At 40.4% G+C, this 23027-nt stretch overlaps 1 protein-coding gene across 4 annotated transcripts in view; it reads right to left on the bottom strand.

The window, feature by feature from the left end:
* Positions 1–23027, bottom strand: part of si:ch211-51h4.2 — a 320169-nt gene that overhangs the window by 110383 nt on the left and 186759 nt on the right. For 3 of the 4 annotated variants that reach the window (XM_043702225.1, XM_043702226.1, XM_043702227.1), the window contains one exon: positions 8876–9016. The exons of the other annotated variant lie outside the window; for it this stretch is intronic. In XM_043702225.1, the coding sequence (XP_043558160.1) occupies positions 8876–9016 (141 nt within the window). The remainder of the gene's footprint in view (positions 1–8875; positions 9017–23027) is intronic. 4 annotated transcript variants of the gene reach the window in all.

Raw genomic sequence — 23027 nt, 5'->3', positions numbered from 1 at the left:
CTGCCACAAAGGATAGTCACATCATTATGAATTAGATGCAGAAAGTGGGAATTAGCCATTTTGACATTCTTGGTTAATGTAATCTATAGTCAAATACAAGAAGGGGATCATGATGCAAGTGAACTTTTTTAAGCAAGTACCAGGCCAAATAGAATTAATTCAGAGCAAAATGAAAGAGGAAAATAAGATTGGCAAAGTAGGAAGGAGTTTAAGGTAACTCAAATATATACCACCAGCATGTAACTGGGAGTAGGAGGCTGGTTGCAGCCTTTTAGAAATAAAGAGGATAATATATATTTCAAAGTGCAGGGTTATGCCAAAAACTAAATGATTACTTTTATTCAATATTTACTGTGGGAAACGATGTTGTTGGAAAAACTGCTGAAAGAAAGTTGGTAGAATTTGAGTAGGGTGGATGTTTGTCAGCAGAATGTTATTGAGAGGCTGTCTATGTTTCCAGTGGATACATCAGCCTTATGGATGGCTTACACCTCAAGTTGTAAAGGAAAGGTTGGTGGAGATAGCAGAAGACAGACTCTTACAGAATTTCCTAGATTGTAGGCAGGTGTCAGAGGGTTTTAAATTAGCATATGTCAAATCTTTGCTTCAGGAAGGAAATAAGGATATTCCTAATAACTGAAGATCTGTCATTTTATTGAGAAAAGGTAGTAGGTATTAGAAACATCAATCAGGGAGAAAACTCAGACATCTTGGAGATCTTGGAATTAATTAAAATAGCCAACAATGCAATGTAAAAAGCAGATCATGTTTGACTGAACCAATTGCGTTTCTCTGATAAAACAGATTGATGAAGGGAATGAGGTGATATTTTCTATGATTTTTTTTTAAAAAGAAGACACGATGAAATATCACAAAAGGTTGTTTAAATAAAATAGAGGCTTGTAAAAAATGCTTAAAGATAGTAAGAGCAAGTCATTGTAAATGGCACTTTTTCAATCTGAAGAATGGTGGAAAGTGATGTTTTCTGAGGGTTAGTGCCAGAATTAATGCACGTTTCATTTATAAACATGGAATAGTTTGTGGTTATCTGTATGTTAGCCAGCATAATGTATACCACAGAAAGTTCAGTTCTTATTGAGTTATTTGTAACACTGTTTATAGAGCAACGATATCACAGACATATAATGCACATGGCATAGGTTCTCTGATGCTCCTGTAGCTCATATACACACAACTGACTGAATACATTGATCTCAAGACAGAGAGAGTGACTGAAGGCAAGGCAGATACCTTTAAACCGGAATGTAACATGTCATAGTGTCAAATAACTGTCTTAAAGGTACTACGTCCCAACTTTTCCATTTAGAAAATGGGAACACTTTCTCTAATAAACATGTGCGAGAATGCATAAATGTTCTCTATACATTTTGAGAACACCTTTGTGGATGCGTGACATGACCAGAATTAGTCCACAGTTACCATGATTTGCTAAAGTAGCTTCCTTCTGCAGTCTATTGTCATCATTGCTGAGTATCATTTGCTATTGATGTGGCTGTTGTCTGACATGATACCTTCAGTATGCACGTAATCCTCCTGCGTACTGAATGTTGATGATATGTGATTTGGATATGCCATCTCTTTATTTGGAAGACTTGACCATTGTTCACATGAAAATTTCAAACTCCCATGTTTTGCCATTGTTAAAGTTGCGATACATGTCTGTATGTTCATTGATCATGCAGGGAATAACCATGTGGATCGATCTCCCAAGCTGAGAGCAGCCTGAGAAGGGAGTAGCAGGAAGATTTGACATAGCTAACCAGAAATGTTGGCAAGTAACAACATTTATTGATCACTGTGTGTCAACAATGTGTTCCGGCAAGATCATTTAACGAAAAGTAACAAGGAGAGTAAATATATTTTGCACCCATTTTCCTGCATTTCCTGGAAAGAGTACACTAGAGTACAGCAAACAATAGTCAGATACAATTTGTTGAGAAATATTGAACATATGAATAGCATTGTCAATGTGTCAACGATCATTGCACTGGTGGTATCTTTAATTTGTCACACAAAAAGCAAATTGGTGAAGTGGTCAGAACGAAATTGTATCCTTCGATACAGAAAATAACAGCATTAATTTTATCCAGTTATAGAATCATACAGCATGGAAACAGGTCATTCAATCCAACTAGTCTACGCTGACCATGTTCACAAACTAAACTAGTCCTACCTGCCTATGATTGGCTCATATCTCTCCAAACACTTCATATTCATATTTAGCCAAATGTCTTTTAAATATTGTAACTATACCTGTATTCACCACTTCCTCTGGCAGTTCATTGCACACATGAACCACTCCCTGTCTGAAAAAAGTCATCCCTCATGTCTTTTAAATCTTTCTCCTCTCACTTAAAAATATGACTCCTAGTTTTGAACTCTCCCACCCTCGGGAAAAGACCTGTGTCATTCACCTTATCTGTGTCCCTCATGATTTTATCAATTTCAGTTTGGGCTACCCTCAACCTCCTATGCTAAAGTGAAAGAAATCCCAGTCTTTCCAGTCTATTTTTGTAACTCAACGCCCTCCAGTCCCAGCAAAATCCTGATAAATCTTTTCTGAACCATCTCCACTTTAATAATATCCTTCAAATAACAGAATGACCAGATTTGCACACAGTACTCCAGAAGAGACCTCTCCAATATCCTTTATAACCTCAACATGATGTCCCAACTCCTATACTCAAAGCCACAACTTGGAAATAAACTCATGTGGAAGGAAAGATTCTATTCATTGTTGAAATTGATGGAATTGACATATTTCACACAACTTGAACAGATGTCCTTATTATTGCTGGGCCAATGTATGGATTCACTCACCAATCTCTTTATTTCCTTTGTATTCAAGTGAGCTATATGCTTATGGTCTAGCATGTCTTCACAGAAAAATTATGGAATTACCACTTGTTTGCCTTTGAAAATGACATTCCTAATTTTAGTTCATCTAAGACACAAACTACCTGGTAGATCCTTGATGATATGATCCATATGTTATTAGAATGTGAACTACCTAGCAGACAATCCAATACTAATGAGGGAGCAATATCTACCAAAAGGTATTCTAAAAGTTGATGGTTCCTGTGATTCAGGGAAAGATGTATGTATCAATATCCATTCTTGGCATTGAGCTAAGAAAAATTCTTGGTCCACGATAATTGTGGATTAAGTTCTTTCAGGTTAGGAATTCTGTGTGGACATCTTTTCAGTACATTGTTCAATTGTCTTCAATCTAAACATACACATAAAGTGCTTATTTCTTCAAAACACATGTAAAGGTGCTGCATCAGTCAGTGTAATGTTCAACTTTGCGAATGATGTTTTGTGCTACAGGATCCAATTCCAGTTGAACAGTCATAGAGCAACAGAGTCATACAGCACAGGAACAGACTCTTTGGTCCAACTCATCCACCTTGACCAGGCATCCCAATGTTATAATCAGCATGTATGCTTGCAAAACAAAACTTTTCACTGTACTTAGAGGTCCATATGAAAACAATAAATAAAGTCAAATGAAACCTAGTCCTATTTGCCAGCATTTGCCCCACATCCCTCTAAACCCTTCAAATTCATATCCCATCCAGATACCTTTTCAATGCTGTAATTGTACACGCCTCCAGCAGTTCCTCTGGCAGCTTGTTCCACACATCCTCTGTGTGAAGAAGTTGGTCCAAGTCCCTTATTAAATCTTTTCCTCCCCCACCTTAAATTTATGCCCCCTAGTTTTGGACTCCTTTGGCTCCCAGCCTCTCTGTATAGTTCAAACCCCCTAGTCTTTTATCTGAATGCTACATTTATTGTGGGGGTGGATGGGACGGGTGGGGAGTGCAGGTCTTCAATACTGCATTGAGTGTCATCCTTCAGATGTAATACTGCATCACCTTTAAAGTTGACTAGACAATTAAGTCAGACTGAGTAAACAACAGTCAGGTCATGGATAGACTCAGTGTTGTGACCAGGAATGTTTGGTTTTGCAAGTGATTGGGGTTTTTCGTGTCGTGAACGATGATAATATGCAGTCTGCACATGCTAGTAGACTGTTATTGAAGGTCAATCTATTTCAATGATGCAAAGGTTTCAGGTGTCCATCCTATGGATCCACATTGATACTTCAGAAGGATAATGCCAATGCATGGGATGTTGGACCTGTTCCAAGCAGTTTGTTTATCTTGTTTGGACTACTCCACATTGTGCCAGTTTCCAGAGTATATCTCAATTAAGATGCAAATAGGAATAAAAATGTGCACTGGAACCAGTAGCATCTTGACATATATAGCATGTTTTCCATTCTTTTTGGATATATCGCCTTAATGGAAATAGAGGCTTTTCTGGCAGCATCCATGTAGTTTGTTAAATTGACCAAAAGTCCTGTTTGACTGGGTCTGCAAAATGTAATATTGTGGTTCACAACTTTGATATTTTCATTGTTGAGAACAAGGACATGTTTCCTTGCTTTCGATGTATGAGCTGATACAGATGTGTGTTACATTAATCTCATGACCTAAGTATAATGCTACTGCATAGATCTTTGAAAATGGGAGAATATATTGAGTGAGTAGCCAGCCAACGTGGGACCTTGTCTTCATAAATAGAGACATTAATTGGTATAGCTGGTATAAACTTGATGGGCTAAAGGTCTGTGCCATACTAAACCTGTGGGCAAAAGTGTATTGGCACCTGGGCAATGAAATGGAGTTCAGGGGGCTAGTAGAGTGCTGGAAAGCCATGCTTGGTCAATTCCTAAGTGCAGTCCCATGACCTGGGAAAGTTCCCAGTGGCAGGAACAATAATGCCAGTATAGCTGCTCAGCAAATTGAGACGGTCAACCAATTTGAATGATTAATGGTCTAATTAAATGACTTTCCCAGGCTGCAGGCATTTCCAATGGTGATGTGAACTCTAATGGCACCGGGTGAGTTTGGGCCGAAGGGCAGAATCACCAGTAGAATGGAGATGGCCTCTTAACGGTATCTTTGGGAAAGCTATTTGAGCTTGCTACAGGTGGAAGATCTCCAGCAGCAATGTTCTAATGGCCCTAATGCACTGTTGGATTAGCTATGTCATCGAGAATATTTGGGGAGGGGATGGAGGATAATGTACATGCAGTTGAGTTTTGAGGCACTTGTTTTTAATATATCAATGAATCGCAATAGCACACAAAATCTCCCTTGAATAAAATTCAAACCCTTATTTGTTTAGCCTGGTCAAGCAAAAAAAAAGCAAAATGATCTCAAGTTTATTAGAGCTGTCACTAAAAATCTTGAAGAAATTCTAGCAGTCTGCGGAAATAAATTAATATTGAGGTAAACATAATCTTGAAACTTACTCTGGCAAATGTTTGGTTAAAGTCTGATTTTCAATTCAAAATCCAACCCTTGGTTGGCAGAAACTCAAAATACATATAGACACCTGGGAGGCGGCCTCTATAATGTGTGGCTGCCCACATATGGTCATTAATGAACACAAAAGCAAAACAATCACTACAGCAAAACATCTGATACACTGCAAATTTCATCCTGTTCTTTAACTTGGTAAATCCAGAGTGGTATATTTCATGTGGATTTTTTCTAATATTTACACTTCTAAAACCTTCTCATTATGTCTGAGGTGCAGATCATTTAAAAAGATTTAAAATTTTAACATGCATGGGAAATCATGTCTCACAAACCTGATTCAGTTTTTTGAAGAAGTAATAAAGAGGATTGATGATGGCAGAGCGGTAGACATGGTCTATATGGACTTCAATAAGGCATTCAACAAGGTAGCCTGTGGGAGACTGTTTAGTAAGGTTAGATCTTACATAATACAGGGAGAACTAGCCATTTGGATACAGAACTGGCTCAAAGGTAGAAGACAGAGGGTGGTGGTGGAGGATTGCTTTTCAGACTGGAGGCCTGTAACCAGTGAAGTGCCACAAGGATCGGTGCTGAGTCCACTACTTTTTGTGATTTATATAAATGATTTGGGTGTGAGCATAAGAGGTACAGTTAGTAAGTTTGCAGATGACATCAACATTTTCATGCAGAGGGTGGTACCTGTGTGGAATGAGTGGTGGAGGCTAGTACAATTGCAACATTTAAAAGGCATCTGAATGGGTATATGAATAGGAAGGGTTTGGAGGGATATGGACCGGGTGCTGGCAGGTGGGACTAGATTGGGTTGGGATATCTGGTCCGCATGGATGAGTTGGACCGAAGGGTTTGTTTCTGTGCTGTACATCTCTATGACTCTATGATTCTATTTAGTATACTAGAAGAATTATAAAACTGTATCCATTACAGAACAATTAACTTGTTCTGTGCAGTTGAATTTTTCCTGTAAAAATGAACACCATTTAGGAAATATTCAATTTCTGTGATGAAGAAAATCTAATTCAGTGTAAAATAAACAGATTGGGAATGCTGTGATCCACATGTAATCTTATCAAACATTTCACATTTGTGCTTCAAATCGCAGATTTAGATGGAGAATCTAACCATAGACAATTCCGCAATCATTTAGATATTTGAATGTCGAGCACATGCATTTACAATCCTACTGAAAAATGCACCTGAAGAAAGGAGATCAATTTAAATTGCACTTATTTGCACACATTTTTAAAAGCTTTTTAAAAATTTATATTGTAGTACAATTTTTAAAAATTAATTTGATAGCAAAATAAATGAGCTGAGCTTTCAATATTGGAAATTAATTTTGTCTGCAGTTTATAGCACCATAAGAGCAAAATACTTTAAATGTGAAGGCCAACCTGACAGAGGCACTGTTGCTCATTTATCACCGAACCATTAACACTGCGGCCACATTTTCCAAATTACATGATTTTAGCTTTTAAAACTGAAAATCTAATACTGATCACAAATGCAGAAATGTTATAGTTAATAAATGACTCTGAAAAATAGAATTTTATACATAACTCAATGAATTGCATTTGAAAGATAAACACTAATTTGCAGAACATTTTCTGAAACATTCTGCAGATGGCATTGTAGTACTCCATTTAAAGCAATGAGTATCAGTACTTCAAAATATAAAATTTAAGCAGATTTCCGATCACACAATTATTAGCACTTTCAGATTTATAAAAGAGGCCTTCTGCATTAAAACAAAACAGACCGTAATCATGGAGATTAGGCAGTAAATATTATGCACTGAGAAGTGTTCTGTGATTCCACACATTTACAAATGTAAAAAACAAATCTCATTGCATCCGCTACCTGTTAATAGATTGAGGGAATTTTTGGAATCTGTTAGATAATCAAGGTCTTATAAAAATGCCCAGTCAAGGAGGTAGGTTTTAATGAGTATCTTAAAAGAGGAGGGAAAGCTGAAGAGACAGAGATACTCAGTGAGCAAATTCCAGGGTAAATTCTAGGCCACAGAACACATAGCCACCAATGATGGGGATGCACAAGTGAGTGCGATGGAGGAAGCCACATTATTGGAGTGTTGTAAAACTGCAGTAGGTTGCAAAGATAGCAATGAATAAGACCATGGAGAGGTTATACATAAAGATGAAATTTTAAAATCTAGGTGTTACTCCATCAGGAATCAATGTAGGTTGACAATAACAGATGAGTGAATGGGACCTGGTACGACTTAGGATACTGGCAGTGACATTTAGCTAAGCTTAAGTTTATGAAGTGTGGATAACGGGAAACCATTGGAATAGTCTGGAGTTAAGAAAAGTATAGGTGAAGGTTTCGGCAGCAGATGGCCTGAGGAAGAGCGCAGTGATTAATATCACAGGGGTGAAAGAGGTAAACTCCAAGTGAGAGAGGATTTGAAATAAGAAACTCAACACAAGCTAAAGTAGAACACCAAAGTTTAAATATAATGGTCAAGGAAAGGCAGACTCTGTGACAGGAGCTGAAGACAATGTTTTCTGTCTTTTCAATGGATAATTGATGAAAGGTTCTCATTGGACAAGCAGACTGATGAAGCAGAGGGACTTGAAGAATAAAGAGAAATGTGGTGGAACGCAACTAGATGCCATGATGTGATTTCAGATGATGAGCGGAGAGGATGCATGTAAATAAGAAATTTTCTCATTTCTATCCAATCCATGTAGGGCGGCATGGTGGCTCAGTGGTTAGCACTGCTGCCTCACAGTGCCAGGGTCGCAAGGTTGAAATCCTGTCTTGGGCAACTGTCTGTGGAGTTTGCACATTCTCCCAGTGTCTGCACGGGTTTCCTCTGGGTGTTTCGGTTTCCTCCCACAATCCAAAGATGTGGAGTTCAGGTGAATTGGCCATGATATATTGCCCATAGTGTTAGGTGCATTAGTCAGAGGGGAGTGGGTTACTCTTTGGAGGGTCAGTGTGGACTTGTTGGGTCAAAGGGCCTGTTTCCATACTGTAGGGAATCTAATCTAATCAAAATATTTTAATATTTCTATTTCTAGTGTTCAATAAACATTTTAATGTTTAAAATATAAATTTCAGTATATTGAATGAGAAAGTAAATAACGCACACACTTTATTTGAGAAACACTTGCTCTGACTTTCATCCATTAGTTTTCAAAGCATTTTATATAAATGAACAAAGTTGCAAACATTTATGGGCTCCTAGAATTGTTTGTGCAAACGAATTAAGAGAAAAAACTCAAGATATTTGCACCACATGGTGGTTTAAAAATTGCAGTACCCCGAAATCAAGACATATTAGCTATTAATGAAAAAAATCCAGAGTTGGGGCAAGTTTCAAGCAAGTGTAAGAAAGTTTCTCTCTTCATTTTACATACTTGTTGCAACTAATCAAAATCACACTGTTACAATATCATTTTTGATAAAAAATATTTTCGACAGTTTGCTAACAACTGGCAATTATTGGTACAAAATAATCACTGTAGACTACTCACGCTTCCAAAGATATATTAGAGTAGGTCATTATGTAGCCAGGGACCATCTGATGTGCAGTAAACACAGTGGTGTTCAAATCTCCATCAAATAGAACTTTCCGCATAGATGTCTGGGGAACAATGTCCAGTACCGCCCAACACCTACCAGATAAAGGCAATGAAGATTCATTTACTAATGTGAGGCATTGTAATTTTATCACAATCACCTCAAACACCAAAGGGCTAAATTTTACTGAGGGTGGGTGGAAGGGACAGATTTCTGGTCCCCATTAAATGAATCAACTTTAATATAAACTGCCCCGTAGAAATGAAACATATAGCAAACTTAACAAGGTGAAAGGTGGATTTCCACCTGTTGGTAGAAAGGAGACTTGCCCTCAAACACTGCCAGCCAATCCCAAAGGGTAGTGGACAGTTCTTGGACAGTAAGGCCTCCCATGGAGAAAAGTCATCTAGAATTACAGACAGGTATGTCTGTATGGGGAGGGATTGGTCACCCAAGATAGGTGTCAAGGAGGTGGGGTAAGGGTTTTAGAGACCAAGGAAGCAATAAATGGAGGACTATTCTTTGGGGTCAGTGTCAGGTTATCCCCGAAAGGACACACACACCCCTTCCTTCCCACCTTTCCCTCAAATTTGGTTTTTAATAAAAAGCCATCTCACTCTTGCCAGCTTTCCATTTGCTTAACAGATCATTTGATCTCTTCACCACCACCAATAACAAATGTTTTGGTTTTGTATCCAGAAGCACTGTTGCACACAATTGAATGGTTTTTCCACCAAATTACCTGTGGCAATTTTCACCTATTAATCACCACCATTAAATAACCCATGTTTACCAACTGAGATTTTTTTCTTATACATATATAAGTGCTTTTACATACGAGCCAACGGCTTTCCCCACAACAAATCTACCAGCACCAGTAAAACATCTGTTATCAACTGGATATCTATAAGCAAAGACCATCATGGACAATGCAAACCTCCCTCAAAAGTGATGGACGGGTAGGGAGAGAGGGATGAGACTAAATCAAAATGGGGTCGGGTGGGGAGCCATTTCTTTTCTCATTTAAAAAAAAAAAATTTTTCTGAATCAACCTGCTCAGAGATGTTACTATACACCTCTGGAGCAGGTGAGACTTGAACCCATGCCTCAGTCCAAGGTTAGCGACCCTACCCCTGTTCCACAGGAGGGCCATAGTGTTTGTTATTTTCTAAAGAGGGCCCAATAAAGCCCTTTATTTTATTTTCTCCGCTCCCCAAATTGCAGGCAACAGTACATCCCTACCCAATGGGGTCAATGCATTCTATTGCCGCTTTGAACTGAAGATCAGTGAAATGATGTCACTTGCCCAGACAGCCCCGGATGCACCTGTACCCTCAGTCACCGTTGCAGACGTTAGATTGTCCTTCATAAGGGTGAACCAATGGAAAGTGACCGGCCCAGATAGTGCCTCAATGATTACCATTCAGTGGTGCTAACATTCATAATTATGAGGAGCTGAGGGGTTGGTCATGGTGCACATCAACTTCAGCCTCCCACCCTGCTTTGATCCCTTGCAATTTGCCTTCTGGTGTAACAGGTCCATGATAGAAGCCACCTCCTCGGTCCTACACTCATCCCTGGAACATCTGCACCACAAGGATACTTACGTAAAACTCGTACTTATTGACTACATCTCTGCCATCAAAACCAGAATTCCAAATAAATTCATCTCCAAACTCCGGGATCCAGGTCACTGCTCCCCATTCTGTAAGTGGATTTGTGACTTCATGAACAACAGATTGCAGTCAGTAACGATAGTTGACAATGCCTCCTCTATGATAATCCCCAACACCAATGTCTCACAAGGCACTCAGCCCTCTACTATACTCATTAAACACACATATGACTATGTGACTAAATTCCACACCAACTTCATTTACAAGTTTGCTGACAACACTACCATTGTAGGTTGGTTCTCAAACAACTATGAGACAGAGTACAGGAAGGAGAGTGCTTAATGGCATGGTGGAAAGACAACAATCTCAACATCCACAAAATGAAGGAGCTGGTCATTGACTTCAGGAAACAGAGTGGAGGGCATGTCCCTGCTTGTATCAATGATGTTTAGGTGGAGATTGTTGAGAGCGTCAAGTTCCTTGTAGTGATGTTCATCAACAATCTGTCCTGGTCCACCCACATTGGTACTATAGTCAAGAAAGCACATCAACGCCTCTATTTCCTCAGGAGGCCAAGGAAATTCTGCATGTTCATACAGACTCTTACAAATTTTTAGAGATGTACCACAGAAAGCATCCTACCTGGATGCATCACAGCTTGGCGTGGCAACTGCTCTTCCCAAGACTGAAAGTAACTACTGTGTTATAAACACAGCCCAGTCCATCACACAAACCAGCCTGATGTTGAATGACAAATTGTTGAGATAGTGCAGGTCTGTTCACACAGTCATGAAGTGACCTGGAGGTGCTGATGTTGGACTGGGTTGGACACAGTCAAAAATCACATGACACCAGGTTATAGTCAAACAAGTTTATTTGAGAACACTAGGAGTGTTGCTCCTTGATCATGTATTGTACTACACCTGATGAAGGAGCATCACTCCAGAAGCTAGAATTCTCAAATAAACCTGTTGGACTATAACCTGGTGTCATATGATTTTTGACCTTGTCATGAAGTGAACAATGTTATCTGATTACCAATTCTCAATTGAGTTAAACTGATTGTCTTTTAACCCCCAGGGTGTTTTGTTTTCTCTAACTTTCTTCGAGAAATATACAACTTAGGGAAAATGTACAGACTCGAAAACAACTCTCTTTTATCCAGCATTATTAACAAAGGTACACTTTCAAAAGGCATTTCATGTTAGCATTATGAAACAAAATCTAAACACCAAGTCATGTATTAGCATAGAGAGAGGAGAGAGAAGAAAAGGTTTAGGGAGTAACCTTTAGAGCTGTGGGAAGAGACAGCTAAAGACACAAATGACACTTGGTAGAGCAAAGAAAATCCAGGATATATGAGGAAAAAATTATAATACCAATATGGTTGAATCCTGACTTACAGACGTGACAACTGGATCTCTGACAACTAATCGACAGTACTGTGTGCAGAAAGCAGAATTTCAGAAGTGATAGCCTCCCAGTCAACTGCGAAACGATATTGAATTGGGAACTGACTGAGTCCTCTACCTTATTAAGTGTTATTTATTGGACTTCGTTCTGGTACCTTAATCATAGAGTCATAATCATAGAGATGTACAACACGGAAACAGACCCTTTGGTCCAACTCGTCCATGCCAGATATCCCAACTCAATCTAGTCCCAACTGCCAATACAAAACCATTTTTGTACAAGTGTGTGTTTAAGTAAGGTACTATAGAGGTTTATAAAATCATGAGGGGCATGGATAGGATAAATAGACAAAGTTTTTTTTCACTGGGGTGGGGGAGTCCAGAACTAGAGGGCATACGTTTAGCTCAGGGGCTTGTATCGTTCAAAGAAAGCTGATGCTGTCATAGAGACGTGGCCCATATCCCCCCAACCCCTTCCTATTCATATACCCATCCAGATGCCTTTTAAACGTTGTAATTGTACTAGTCTCCACCACTTCCTCTGGCAGATCATTCCATACATGTACCATCCTCTGTGTGAAAAAGTTGCCCTTTAGGTCTCTTTTATATCTTGCCCCTCTCACCCTAAACCTATGCCCTCTAGTTCTGGATTCCCCCACCCCAGAGAAAAAACTTTGTCTATTTATTCCATCCATGCCCCTCATGATTTTATAAACCTCAACAGAGCCTTACTTAAACACATGCTTGTACCAAAAATGGTTTTGTACTCAGTTGGACCATGAGTCTTACATTAATATTAAAGTGGATTTCAGAATCCTATACTTTACAGCTAGCTCTTTATTCCAGATTTTTATTTAATTCAAATTTTACTTTCTGCCATTGTACGATTGGAACACATTAATCACGGATGAATAGACTAATGGTATTACCACTACACCAACATCGCCCTCTTAATTTAACTCCACCATCTCTACTTCTCCTGGAGAGACTGGCTACTGTCATTATCTTCACTATTTTGTTATGATGAACAAACTTTCTCTTTCTCAAAAGAAAATATTAAGCACAGAGTTTTGAGTCAGGACTCCATGATAGCATCAGATGGACTTACTTTGAATGATACAAGCCCCTGAGCTAAACTTCATGCCTGGGCAACTCATTAAAATGCAAACAAACTTTTGGGTCACATCTTTGAGGAGTAATTAAAATGCAATCAACCATTCTTGTTCTTAAGTGGCTTCCCTTCTCCAAATGATTAAAGAAAACAGTTTCATAATTATTGCTTGCAGTCTTTTGGCTCCGGAGTTGAAATCCAGAAAATTTGTGTGATTTAAAAAAAAACCCATTCTGTCAGAATATATGTGAATCATGTAACTTGAACTCCGTTGTTTAATAATCCAAAAATTGTGCGGTTCAGGTGAATTGGCCATGCGAAATTGCCCGTAGTGTTAGGTGCATTAGTCAGGGGAAAATATAGGGTAGGGGAATTGGTCTGGGTGGGTTACTCTTCGGAGAGATGGTGTGGACTTGTTGGGCTGAAGGGCCTGTTTCCATACTCTAATCTAATCTAATCTAATCAGTTAGCCATCAAAAGCCATTTGAAGTTGGGACCATACTGGTTACGTGGCAGGAATTATATTCCAGATATTTAATAAGCCACATTTCTGGAATTGCAAGGTAGAAAGATCCAGGCCAGTGAAGGAACAAGACCCAGTTTATAAGAACTACCAGCAGGCAGTAAATTCAAGTTGACCTTGACCTCTCCAATGGAGGAACTGAACCAAATTTCACTACACGGCTTCGATTGCATCTCAACTGATGTCGAACAGGGATACCTGCTACTGCAAGCAATAGACCACAGTGAATTTTTCTTCCTAAACCTCCAGACTCCTCTTCACGGGATCAAAAAATATTTCTGGCCTTAGTCACAGTGAAAAGCAAGTTCAGCAAATAACTTTTCATATTTAAAAGCTGGGTGTATGCATATTATTTATTCACACGATGTGGGTGTCATTGATCAGGCGAGCAGTTATTTTCTATCCATAATTGCCCTGAGGACAGTTAAATGTCAACCATATTACTATGGGTCTGGAGTTACATGCGTCCAGATCAGGTAAGAGGACAACAAACGTTACATTTTGCAACCACATGTGCTTGAGTGTATTTCTGTATGATTGTGCAAGTGGCTGTGGTCACAAGAACTTTTGGGTGTTGAATGATAAACATTTTTTACAACTTGAGAAAACCTGTGATTTGTTTATTCTGATGGTGATTGTTTATTCAGGCTGGTGAGCAACTTTCCTGGGCACGGTCTTCTAATTAGTCACTACTGCTCTCATCTTTAGTTTAAAGATTGCACGTGGGAAAACAATATGATTCAGCCATCAGCTCTAGAACCTTAAAGTAAACTCAGCCCCAAGTGAGACATGTCAGGGAAGGTCAAAACAATTACATCTTTTAGATGGAGCTGGAGGTGAAAATGGAGAAGACAGCCCACTCAGAGGAATTGTTAGGGTTACTCAGGCAGCTCTTCCTTCCTGTGACCCCATCAAAGGGTCACGGTGGCTCCTCAGGTCCACCCCAACCTGCCGCAGGGAAGCCATTCGCAGTGCTAATTTCTCTCTGCAGAGGCGGTGAGGGAATGGTTCTGTCACCAGCAAAATTATAGCCAGGCTGAAAGATTGGGCCTAATTGGGGCTTTCATTATTTAAATTGGCTGGGCACCTTTATGGAGCAGCAGCTGGGCCACCCCTGTGAAATCTCCCTGACTGTCGTAATATATCTGGGAGCTGTGCCAACACATCTCTCCCACGACTTTTCTGCTGCCCCAAAACCGATCTTCAACTCCTACTGCCTCTAGTCAGGAAAATTCTGCCTTGCATGACAGGACAAAACAAACAAGCAATACCATATTTTTAACATTAACCTGCTATGACTTCACTCAGTGATAACTTTACTCTCTTTCACATTGATTTGTCTCAATCTGAACAGTTCAGATACCATTTTTGATGGATCAATTCTAATTAATACTAGGCCCAAGCTCAGATCATATTCTGCTCCCTTTCTTTCATAACATACTTAATTAGCATCAGACTGTTATCTGCAGAACAGCACAGAATTATTTAACAATCATAATATTGGATGTGTTTTATGTCAAGTTTTAACACTGAAAAATGCAAATGTAACTACTCTTATTATAATTCTGGTGGCTGAATTATAATACAATATTTAATTGGCAGCCTATTACAACTCATGATCATAATTGACAGATTTAATTTAAACACAATCATAAATGATTTTCCTGAATATTTATATACTGCAGTAATTCTAGGCTGCAGCAGATAACATCAGTGACATTAATCAGTCAACCGTGCATGCCTGCATTAACAAGATGACAGCCATACTGCTCATCAGTCAACAATTTCACTTTGCTTCCCTATTGCAGCTAGGAAGCAGGACATCAGGACTCTGACAGATACATCGTCTCAGTGCTCCTCAACTGTTCTTCAAACTATCTGAGGGGTCATGACCATGGCAGAGGGACACATTATGAGACTCAAAAAAACACTAGAATTTTAAAAAAAATTCTCTGAAATCAACAAGAAGAGCAGAATGAACAGCTGTATTTTACTACTGCCTGCCATTAATTCTAAAAGTAATGGTTTCCTGCAGTTACTTCTTTTATTGCAAAAATGGATGTTATTCATAAAAAATCTTTATGTACATACACATATACTAAAGCAATGCTGTACAGTCTCTGCATATCAAGAAAGGCAAACCTTACATCTAATATTCCCTGCAGTTTCAAAGGTCAAAGGTATTTCATACTTATGCAGGGCACTACTTACAATCATCTGCATTCATTTGAGGCAACAAGAGGGTATGATAACTGAACAACCCCCCCCCCATTGTATGTTCACAGAAAGTCCTTAGATGGTGGTCTTTACCAAATGCACTTTGGCAGCAGCTGCCCCAAACTTCAATGCATCTCTCAGCACGCAGTCCTGGACCTTGGAACATACCAGTCTGTAATACTCGGTTGAAATCAACTCCTATCTCTCAGTCCACTTGGGCCACCCCCTCATTCCTGATGAAGAGCTTATGTTCGAAATGTCGACTCTCCTGCTCCTCGGATGCTGCCTGACCAGCTGTGCTTTTTTGACTCTGACCTCCAGCATCTGCAGTCCTCACTTTCTACTCCTTGCTCTGGAAGACCAACAAGTTTGGGCAGACCAAAGAGCATCTTTCACCGAGTTGATGGGCTTCCAGGCATAGCCGATGCTTGTCTTGGCATGCATCCCAGGGAATAGACTGTAAAGGACAGAGTCCTATGTCATGGAGCTGCCCAGAATGAATCTCGACAAGAGCCACTGCATCTCTCTCCAGACTTCCTTTGAAAAGGCACATTCCAGCATGAGATGTGTGAATGGCAAATTTTAGATTAGCAAGAAAATAAAGGGTTATATGGAAAAGGCAGTAAAATGGGGTTGAGGATTATCAAATTAGCCTTGATCTCAGTGAATGGCAGAAAAGAACCAATGGGCCAAATGGCCAACTTCTGCTCTGTATCTCATGGTCTTATGGTCATAACAAGAATGTTAATATATTCTAATGGAAGAAAATAGGCCAACTCATCTCGTCTCTGCATTCAAAACTTAGTTTGAAAATGGGACTTTTTGATGCCAACAGCAGGAAGTGCCTTACTGCCAATCAATTCTCCCAGCTTTCTCTCCATTGACCACATCATTCATGGCCTGGGTCAATTCCACTCTATATGCTAGTGGAATGGGAATATGACTGCCATTGAAGGTAGTCATCCTCCATGGAAAATGCCCAATTTCCATTGTTTCCCATTAGAAATAAAAATCTTTTCAAATATGTCAGTTAAACAGCTGCTGACTGTTTGTTAAATCTTGTACATCTTTTGATAATTGTATTGGAATGCTAGTTCCCAGTGGAATTTATTTTTGTTTATCGGGAGATCTTTACTCTAATTATAGTGACTGAGCGTGTGTGCAAAGAGCTACACCTTAGTTAGCTATGTCCTAGTCCCAGTGACATGAGATGAAATAGAATGGAACTGGAGCCTGAGTCTGTAAAGTTCTAGAAGATGTTCTCTCTTACCAATCCTTTTCTCTATGCTCTGAGCCTGTGTTCTTAAACTAGTCGCTGGAGACTTACTCTACTGGGAGACTGTTATATTAATGCTCAAGGTGTTCCAGTACGACAATTGATTACAAATAAGGGCACGTTGTGAGGATTTTCAAAGGTCATCCAGATCAACTGAAGTGTCACCAATTCACAGCTGAAAGGCCAGTCAGTTAGTCAGGAGGGAAGAAAAAGATGTTCCATGCAACTGAAATACTGGCTGTTTTGTTTTGGCTCCATGTTTCTAGGCCTTGATGAAGACATGGGGATTTTAATATTTCAATGCAGCTGTGAATGGGACTGATTGAATCCTGCAAGTACTATTTATTTGGTGAAACTAAGAAATATTGCAGCCCAGAGAAACTCAGAGGCAACGTCACCTTGGTCTGAAGCCAGTAGTATGATAAAAAGCTGAAATTGGATACTTGTAAGCACCTTCAGGAATCCTGAGAACTTGTTCTCAGAGAAAGGGTGGACTTACCAGGACTTGACAGCTGTTGACACAGTCTGACTGGTTTCAGGCAAGTTCAGAAGCTAGGTCTTTGAAAGTAAAGATTTGAATACCCATTTGAAGAAGGCAGAGTTTTATTGAAATTTGGTGACTTATGATATTACTGACATCTTGGAGTTGGTTATAAATCTGTGGGATCTGTCCTGGCCACATGCCCTATTTGATTCGCTCAGTGAGGTATTCAACAACAGTTTGTCATTAACCCATAATTACCTCAGGTTAATTCCAAGTTTTAGATTATAACTTTTATATATACTGTACATATTTTGTCTGTTCTGTTCAAAATTGTGCAATCTTGTGGCTTTCTTAAGTGCCGAACTAAGAGAAGTTAGAATTTCAGTTTGTCTACTTTAAACAAAGAATAAGTTACTGGTCCCTAACCAGTTATAACATGATTTGGGAAGTCTCATCAAGTATGATAATACCAGCAAAACTGAATTGTACATTTAATCTTCTTTGAATGACAGTTTAGCCGAATTGAAAATAAAACATCACCAGAATTCTATCAGACCACAGGGTGCTCTCTCGTTAGAGAAAGGGATGGCCGATGGGGTTTAACTCAAGGGTCAAAAAGGAGAAAGTGAGGACTGCAGATGCTGGAGATCAGAGCTGAAAATGTGTTGCTGGAAAAGCGCAGCAGGTCAGGCAGCATCCAAGGAGCAGGAAAATCGACGTTTCTTCAGGAATGAGGAAAGTGTGTCCAGCAGGCTAAGATAAAAAGTAGGGAGGAGGGACTTGAGGGAGGGACGTTGGAAATGCGATCGGTGGAAGGAGGTCAAGGTGAGGGTGATAGACCGGAGTGATCAGGACGAAGATTGCAGGTTAGGAAGGCGGTGCTGAGTTCGAGGGATTTGACTGAGACAAGATGGGGGGAGGGGAAATGAGGAAACTGGAGAAATCTGAGTTCATCCCTTGTGGTTGAAGGGTTCCTAGGCAGAAGATGAGGTGTTCTTCCTCCAACTGTCGTGTTGCTATGGTCTGGCGATGGAGGAGTCCAAGAACCTGCATGTCCTTGGTGGAGTGGGAGGGGGAGTTGAAGTGTTGAGCCACGGGGTGGTTGGGTTGGTTGGTCCGGGTGTCCCAGAGGTGTTCTGCAAGTAGGCGGCCTGTCTACCCAATATAGAGGAGGCCACATCGGGTGCAAAGGATGCAATGAAGGCTCAAATTCTCTAATGACCCACTCCTGCTCCTCAGTCCTATGTTTCTGCATTCCATTCAACCCCTCAAACCTGCTAGCAATGGCTGCCCCTCTTTGTAACTTGTGCGTAATTTGTTGTTCATGTTGGAGACCCAGATTCACTGTGAATACAGGCCCCAAAACTCACCCAGCGACGGCTCACAAAATCCGCTGGTATCACTGATTGCAACATTCCGTAAAAGACCTTCAAGGAAAATAACACCAACTAACTTTCCAATAACAGAATGGGAGAACATCAGAAACAGGGGCAGGCCATTCACATCCTAAGCCGGCCTTGCCCTTCACTAAGACCAGTCTGACCTGCTCCAAGTCTCAAATCTTCCTCAATGTCCAAGTCTACTTGAGCACTTTCATAGAGCACAGAACAAAGAACAGTCCTGATTTGAAGATGCTGGTGTGGGAATGGGGTGTACAAAGTTAAAAATCACACAACACCAGGTGATAGTCCAACAGGTTTCATTGGAAGCACTCGAGCTTTCGCAGCATCGCTCCTTCATCAGGTGATAGTGGAGGGCTCAATCCTAACACAGAATTTATAGGACAAATTTGCAGTGTGATGTAACTGAAATTATATATTGAAAATTTGATTGTTAGCCTTTCATATGTTAGAATACCATGATAGTTTAATTTCTTTCATATGAAAATCACAAAACCTTTTTTTTTAAAGTTGCATTCTCAGGTTAACTGCTAACAAGAGCTCGACAATATGGTGACGGTGTTGCCTCCCTGTGTTCTCTCTCTATGCCATGATGTTTAGATTGATTCTCATCTAAAAGTGAGATAACGGAGTTTTACATGACTTCATGCAGTTTTTGAGCTCACAGTGCTACAGGAATGCATGCAGTTCGGACCTTCATCCCTCGACGTTGTGCCATTTATCTTCTCTAAGATCAGACTAACCTACATGCTTCCATTTACTTTGTTCCATGTGCCTATCTAAGAGTCTCTTAAGTTTCTCTCACGGAAAAGGTGGGGGGGTGCGGCCAGTGTTTTTGCGGAAGATGGATTGTTCCACATACCCTACGAAGAGGCAGGCATAGCTGGGGCCCATGCGGGTGCCCATGGCTACTCCTTTTGTTTGGAGAAAGTGGGAGGATTGGAAAGGAAAGTTGTTCAGGGTGAGGACCAGTTCGGTCAGTCGAAGGAGGGTGTCGGTGGAAGGGTACTGGGTGGTACGGCGGGAAAGGGAGAAGCGGAGTGCTTTGAGTCCTTCGTGATGGGGGATGGAGGTGTACAGGGACTGGATGTCTATGGTGAAGATGAGGCGTTGGGGACCGGGGAAGCGGAAATCCTGGCGGAGGTGGAGGGCGTGGGTGGTGTCACGAACGTAGGTGGGGAGTTCTTGGACTAAGGGTGTCAGGACCGTGTCGAGGTATGCCGAGATGAGTTCGGTTGGGCAGGAGCAGGCTGAGACAATGGGTCGGCCGGGGCAGTCAGGTTTGTGGATTTTGGGCAGGAGGTAGAAACGGGCGGTGTGGGGTTGTGGGACTATGAGGTTGGAGGCGGTGGATGGGAGATCCCCTGAGATGATGAGGTTATGGATGGTCTCCCTGAGGTGATGAGGTTATGGATGGTCTCCCTGAGGTGATGAGGTTTAACTCAAGGGTCACCATGACTCAGGTGAGGGAATAGGTTGAGAAGGACAGGTTTGCATGGCAACCTCAGCTTCTGTGTAAAGTGAACCCACACTGTTGGCGTCACTAACAAGCTGTCCAGCCAACTGCTAACTGAACCCCTCTGATATGAATAAAAGACATTGTGCAAAACAGATCACAATAGGGGAAATACTAAAGAATGGTTAATAAGGGGGATGCACAAATGGTGTGAGGCAGAGGAATAGGGTCTTCCAAAGGGATGGTTGTGAGATTGATTTTAGGTTTACAAGTGGAAAATTGAAGATCCAAATCAGTATTCTCAATGTAAATTCACCATTTATAGTGAAGGATGTCACTGTACCAAGGTGCAATAATGAATCAGTATACTGTGAAAAGGCAATTTAGTAGCCCTCAAGGGAGTGGAATAGGAGGCTGGGAGCTTGTGAAGTGGTGAGGGAAGAGTATATATTGCCTTCTTGCCCTCATAGGATTTTACCAGAGGGGCAGGTACCCCTCATGCGCAGAGGCCAATTGATCCACTTGAAATGGCAATTTCAGGTCTACTTTTCACTGCTGTTGGCATTTTACTAGCTGTGGATGAGGCCTTATTGTGGGTAGAGATCACATAATAAACTGTGAAATCCTCCCTATAGTCTGTGGACAGAGGCAATTCCAGTCAGACAAATTTGTGGCCTGTAATGGCCACTGCAAAACCATACCATCTCCTCTCTGTCAATGAGTGTAACCATCACAATGGCAACCACAGGCCCATCCTCACTAAACACCCAACCTTCATCACCAGGATCTGCCTGATTGGACTCAGATTCCAGACTCCACTCACCTGGTCCTTATGTTCATGGTGTTCTTTCTGCCCAATTTAGCCTTAGCAGAGATCACCATTGTGGTTACTGAGCTGCCAGCTCTTCAATTTGCCAGCAGCTCTTGGAGATAGGTTCTTATGTTTTAAATGAACAGGAGGCCAGACAACTAATCAAAGGTAAAGTCTCTACTGGACCAGAGGGCTGCTCTCTCCTTACAGAGAAATTATTGCAGTGGTTTAACCTGAAGGTCACCTCACCTCCAGTGGTGGGGGAGGGGGGCGAGGAAGGGTTTGAGTCTTTCACAGTAGCCTCAGCTGATGCAGGAAATGAATCCACACTGTAGTTATCACTCTGCATTACCAACCAGCTGTCCAGTCAACTGAGCCAAGCAGCACCTAATGAGTGGGCAATCACTCAACTGTGGCTCAGTTTCACAAACCGCCCACGTGGGATTGTCATTGACTTTCAGGTTCATCATCGGGCCCCCACTGGTCTGACAAAAGTCTGGCTCAAAATGTTAACAATGGTCATCAATTTAAAATCTTCCACTTTTTAAGATAATTTTTAATCCACGTTTTTTAACTTTCTTAAAACATACAAGGGCATAAGGAGATTTCATAAGACAACAAATGATGATTAAACTATAGTATTAGAATTTTAAATCAAAGGGACTGAGGGACTGCCGGTGATATTGGTTCGCAATTGTAGGAATGGCAGATGACTAGAGCATGGTGTTAGTTAGGAAACAGGCATCAGAGGTGTGGACTACACAAAGATTAGCCAGAAAAAAATAGGAATAATTGTACCTGGAGGCAAGAAAGAAATGAAGATTTCAGTGGCAGATGTACAAAGCAGGCACAGATGAAGTTAGGGAGGTGGAAGTATGCTGTTTTAGTGATAAGTACACAGGGTCGGAACATCAATTTGGTGTTGAAAAGGTCACTGAGATTGCAAACAACTGGTTTTCTATGAGATTGTATCTGGAGAGGTGGTCGGAATCAGAATGGCAGTCGTAGACTGAGGTAGAAGATAAATGTACTATTTATCTGTGCAATCTGGATGACAGGCAGACCTGAATGCTATATAACATTAATTAGAAATGGTGCCTTTTACAGAGATGAGATTTCATTCTTAGGTCAGAGAAATCTCAACAGCAACCAGTGCAGATCAAAGAGCTTATACAAGTCTAAATTTAACTGCTCACAGCAGATGACCCCCTTTAATAATATATTCCTGATTTTGTGAGGTATATTGCTCATGCAGCCTTAAAACTAAAACCTTAAATCTAGTCTAAAATTGTTTTAGACACAACAATTGTGTATAAAAAAAATTGTTGAAGAATTATTTTGTACATCTATCATTGGAACATGTTTAACAGTATCAGCATGTTGTTAGTCCAGATATAAGGGAATAAAATGCAGTATGTGGAAAGTGATCAACGAGAAAATGTAAAATCAACATCTGTAATCACTATCCTGATAAATTATAATTTCTGGTTTCTTTTCAGAGTTTTTGTACATAACAATAAATATATAATGGAAGGTGAGTGCTGCTGGAACCCATCCAGCCTTTTGTTTTCATAACTGGAGTACTCATCTATCAAATTTACACAATCTTTCTGTAGGTAAACTATCATTCTGCACAATATTCAAATTGACCTCTCAACACGAAGACAAGATTATCCATTGATCTATGTTCCATGTAACTTAATGTGCACATGAAAAAAAAACTACCAGGCCTAATTAAAATCTATACTTAATATCACAGAATGCCTGCTGTGGCATGAGATCCTGACATCATCTGCATAT

Source organism: Chiloscyllium plagiosum, chromosome 13 (genome assembly GCF_004010195.1).
Source record: "Chiloscyllium plagiosum isolate BGI_BamShark_2017 chromosome 13, ASM401019v2, whole genome shotgun sequence".
Classification (NCBI taxonomy): domain Eukaryota; kingdom Metazoa; phylum Chordata; class Chondrichthyes; order Orectolobiformes; family Hemiscylliidae; genus Chiloscyllium; species Chiloscyllium plagiosum.
The sequence above is the reverse complement of the archived record's forward strand: the minus strand, read 5'-3'. Positions and strand labels throughout refer to the sequence as shown.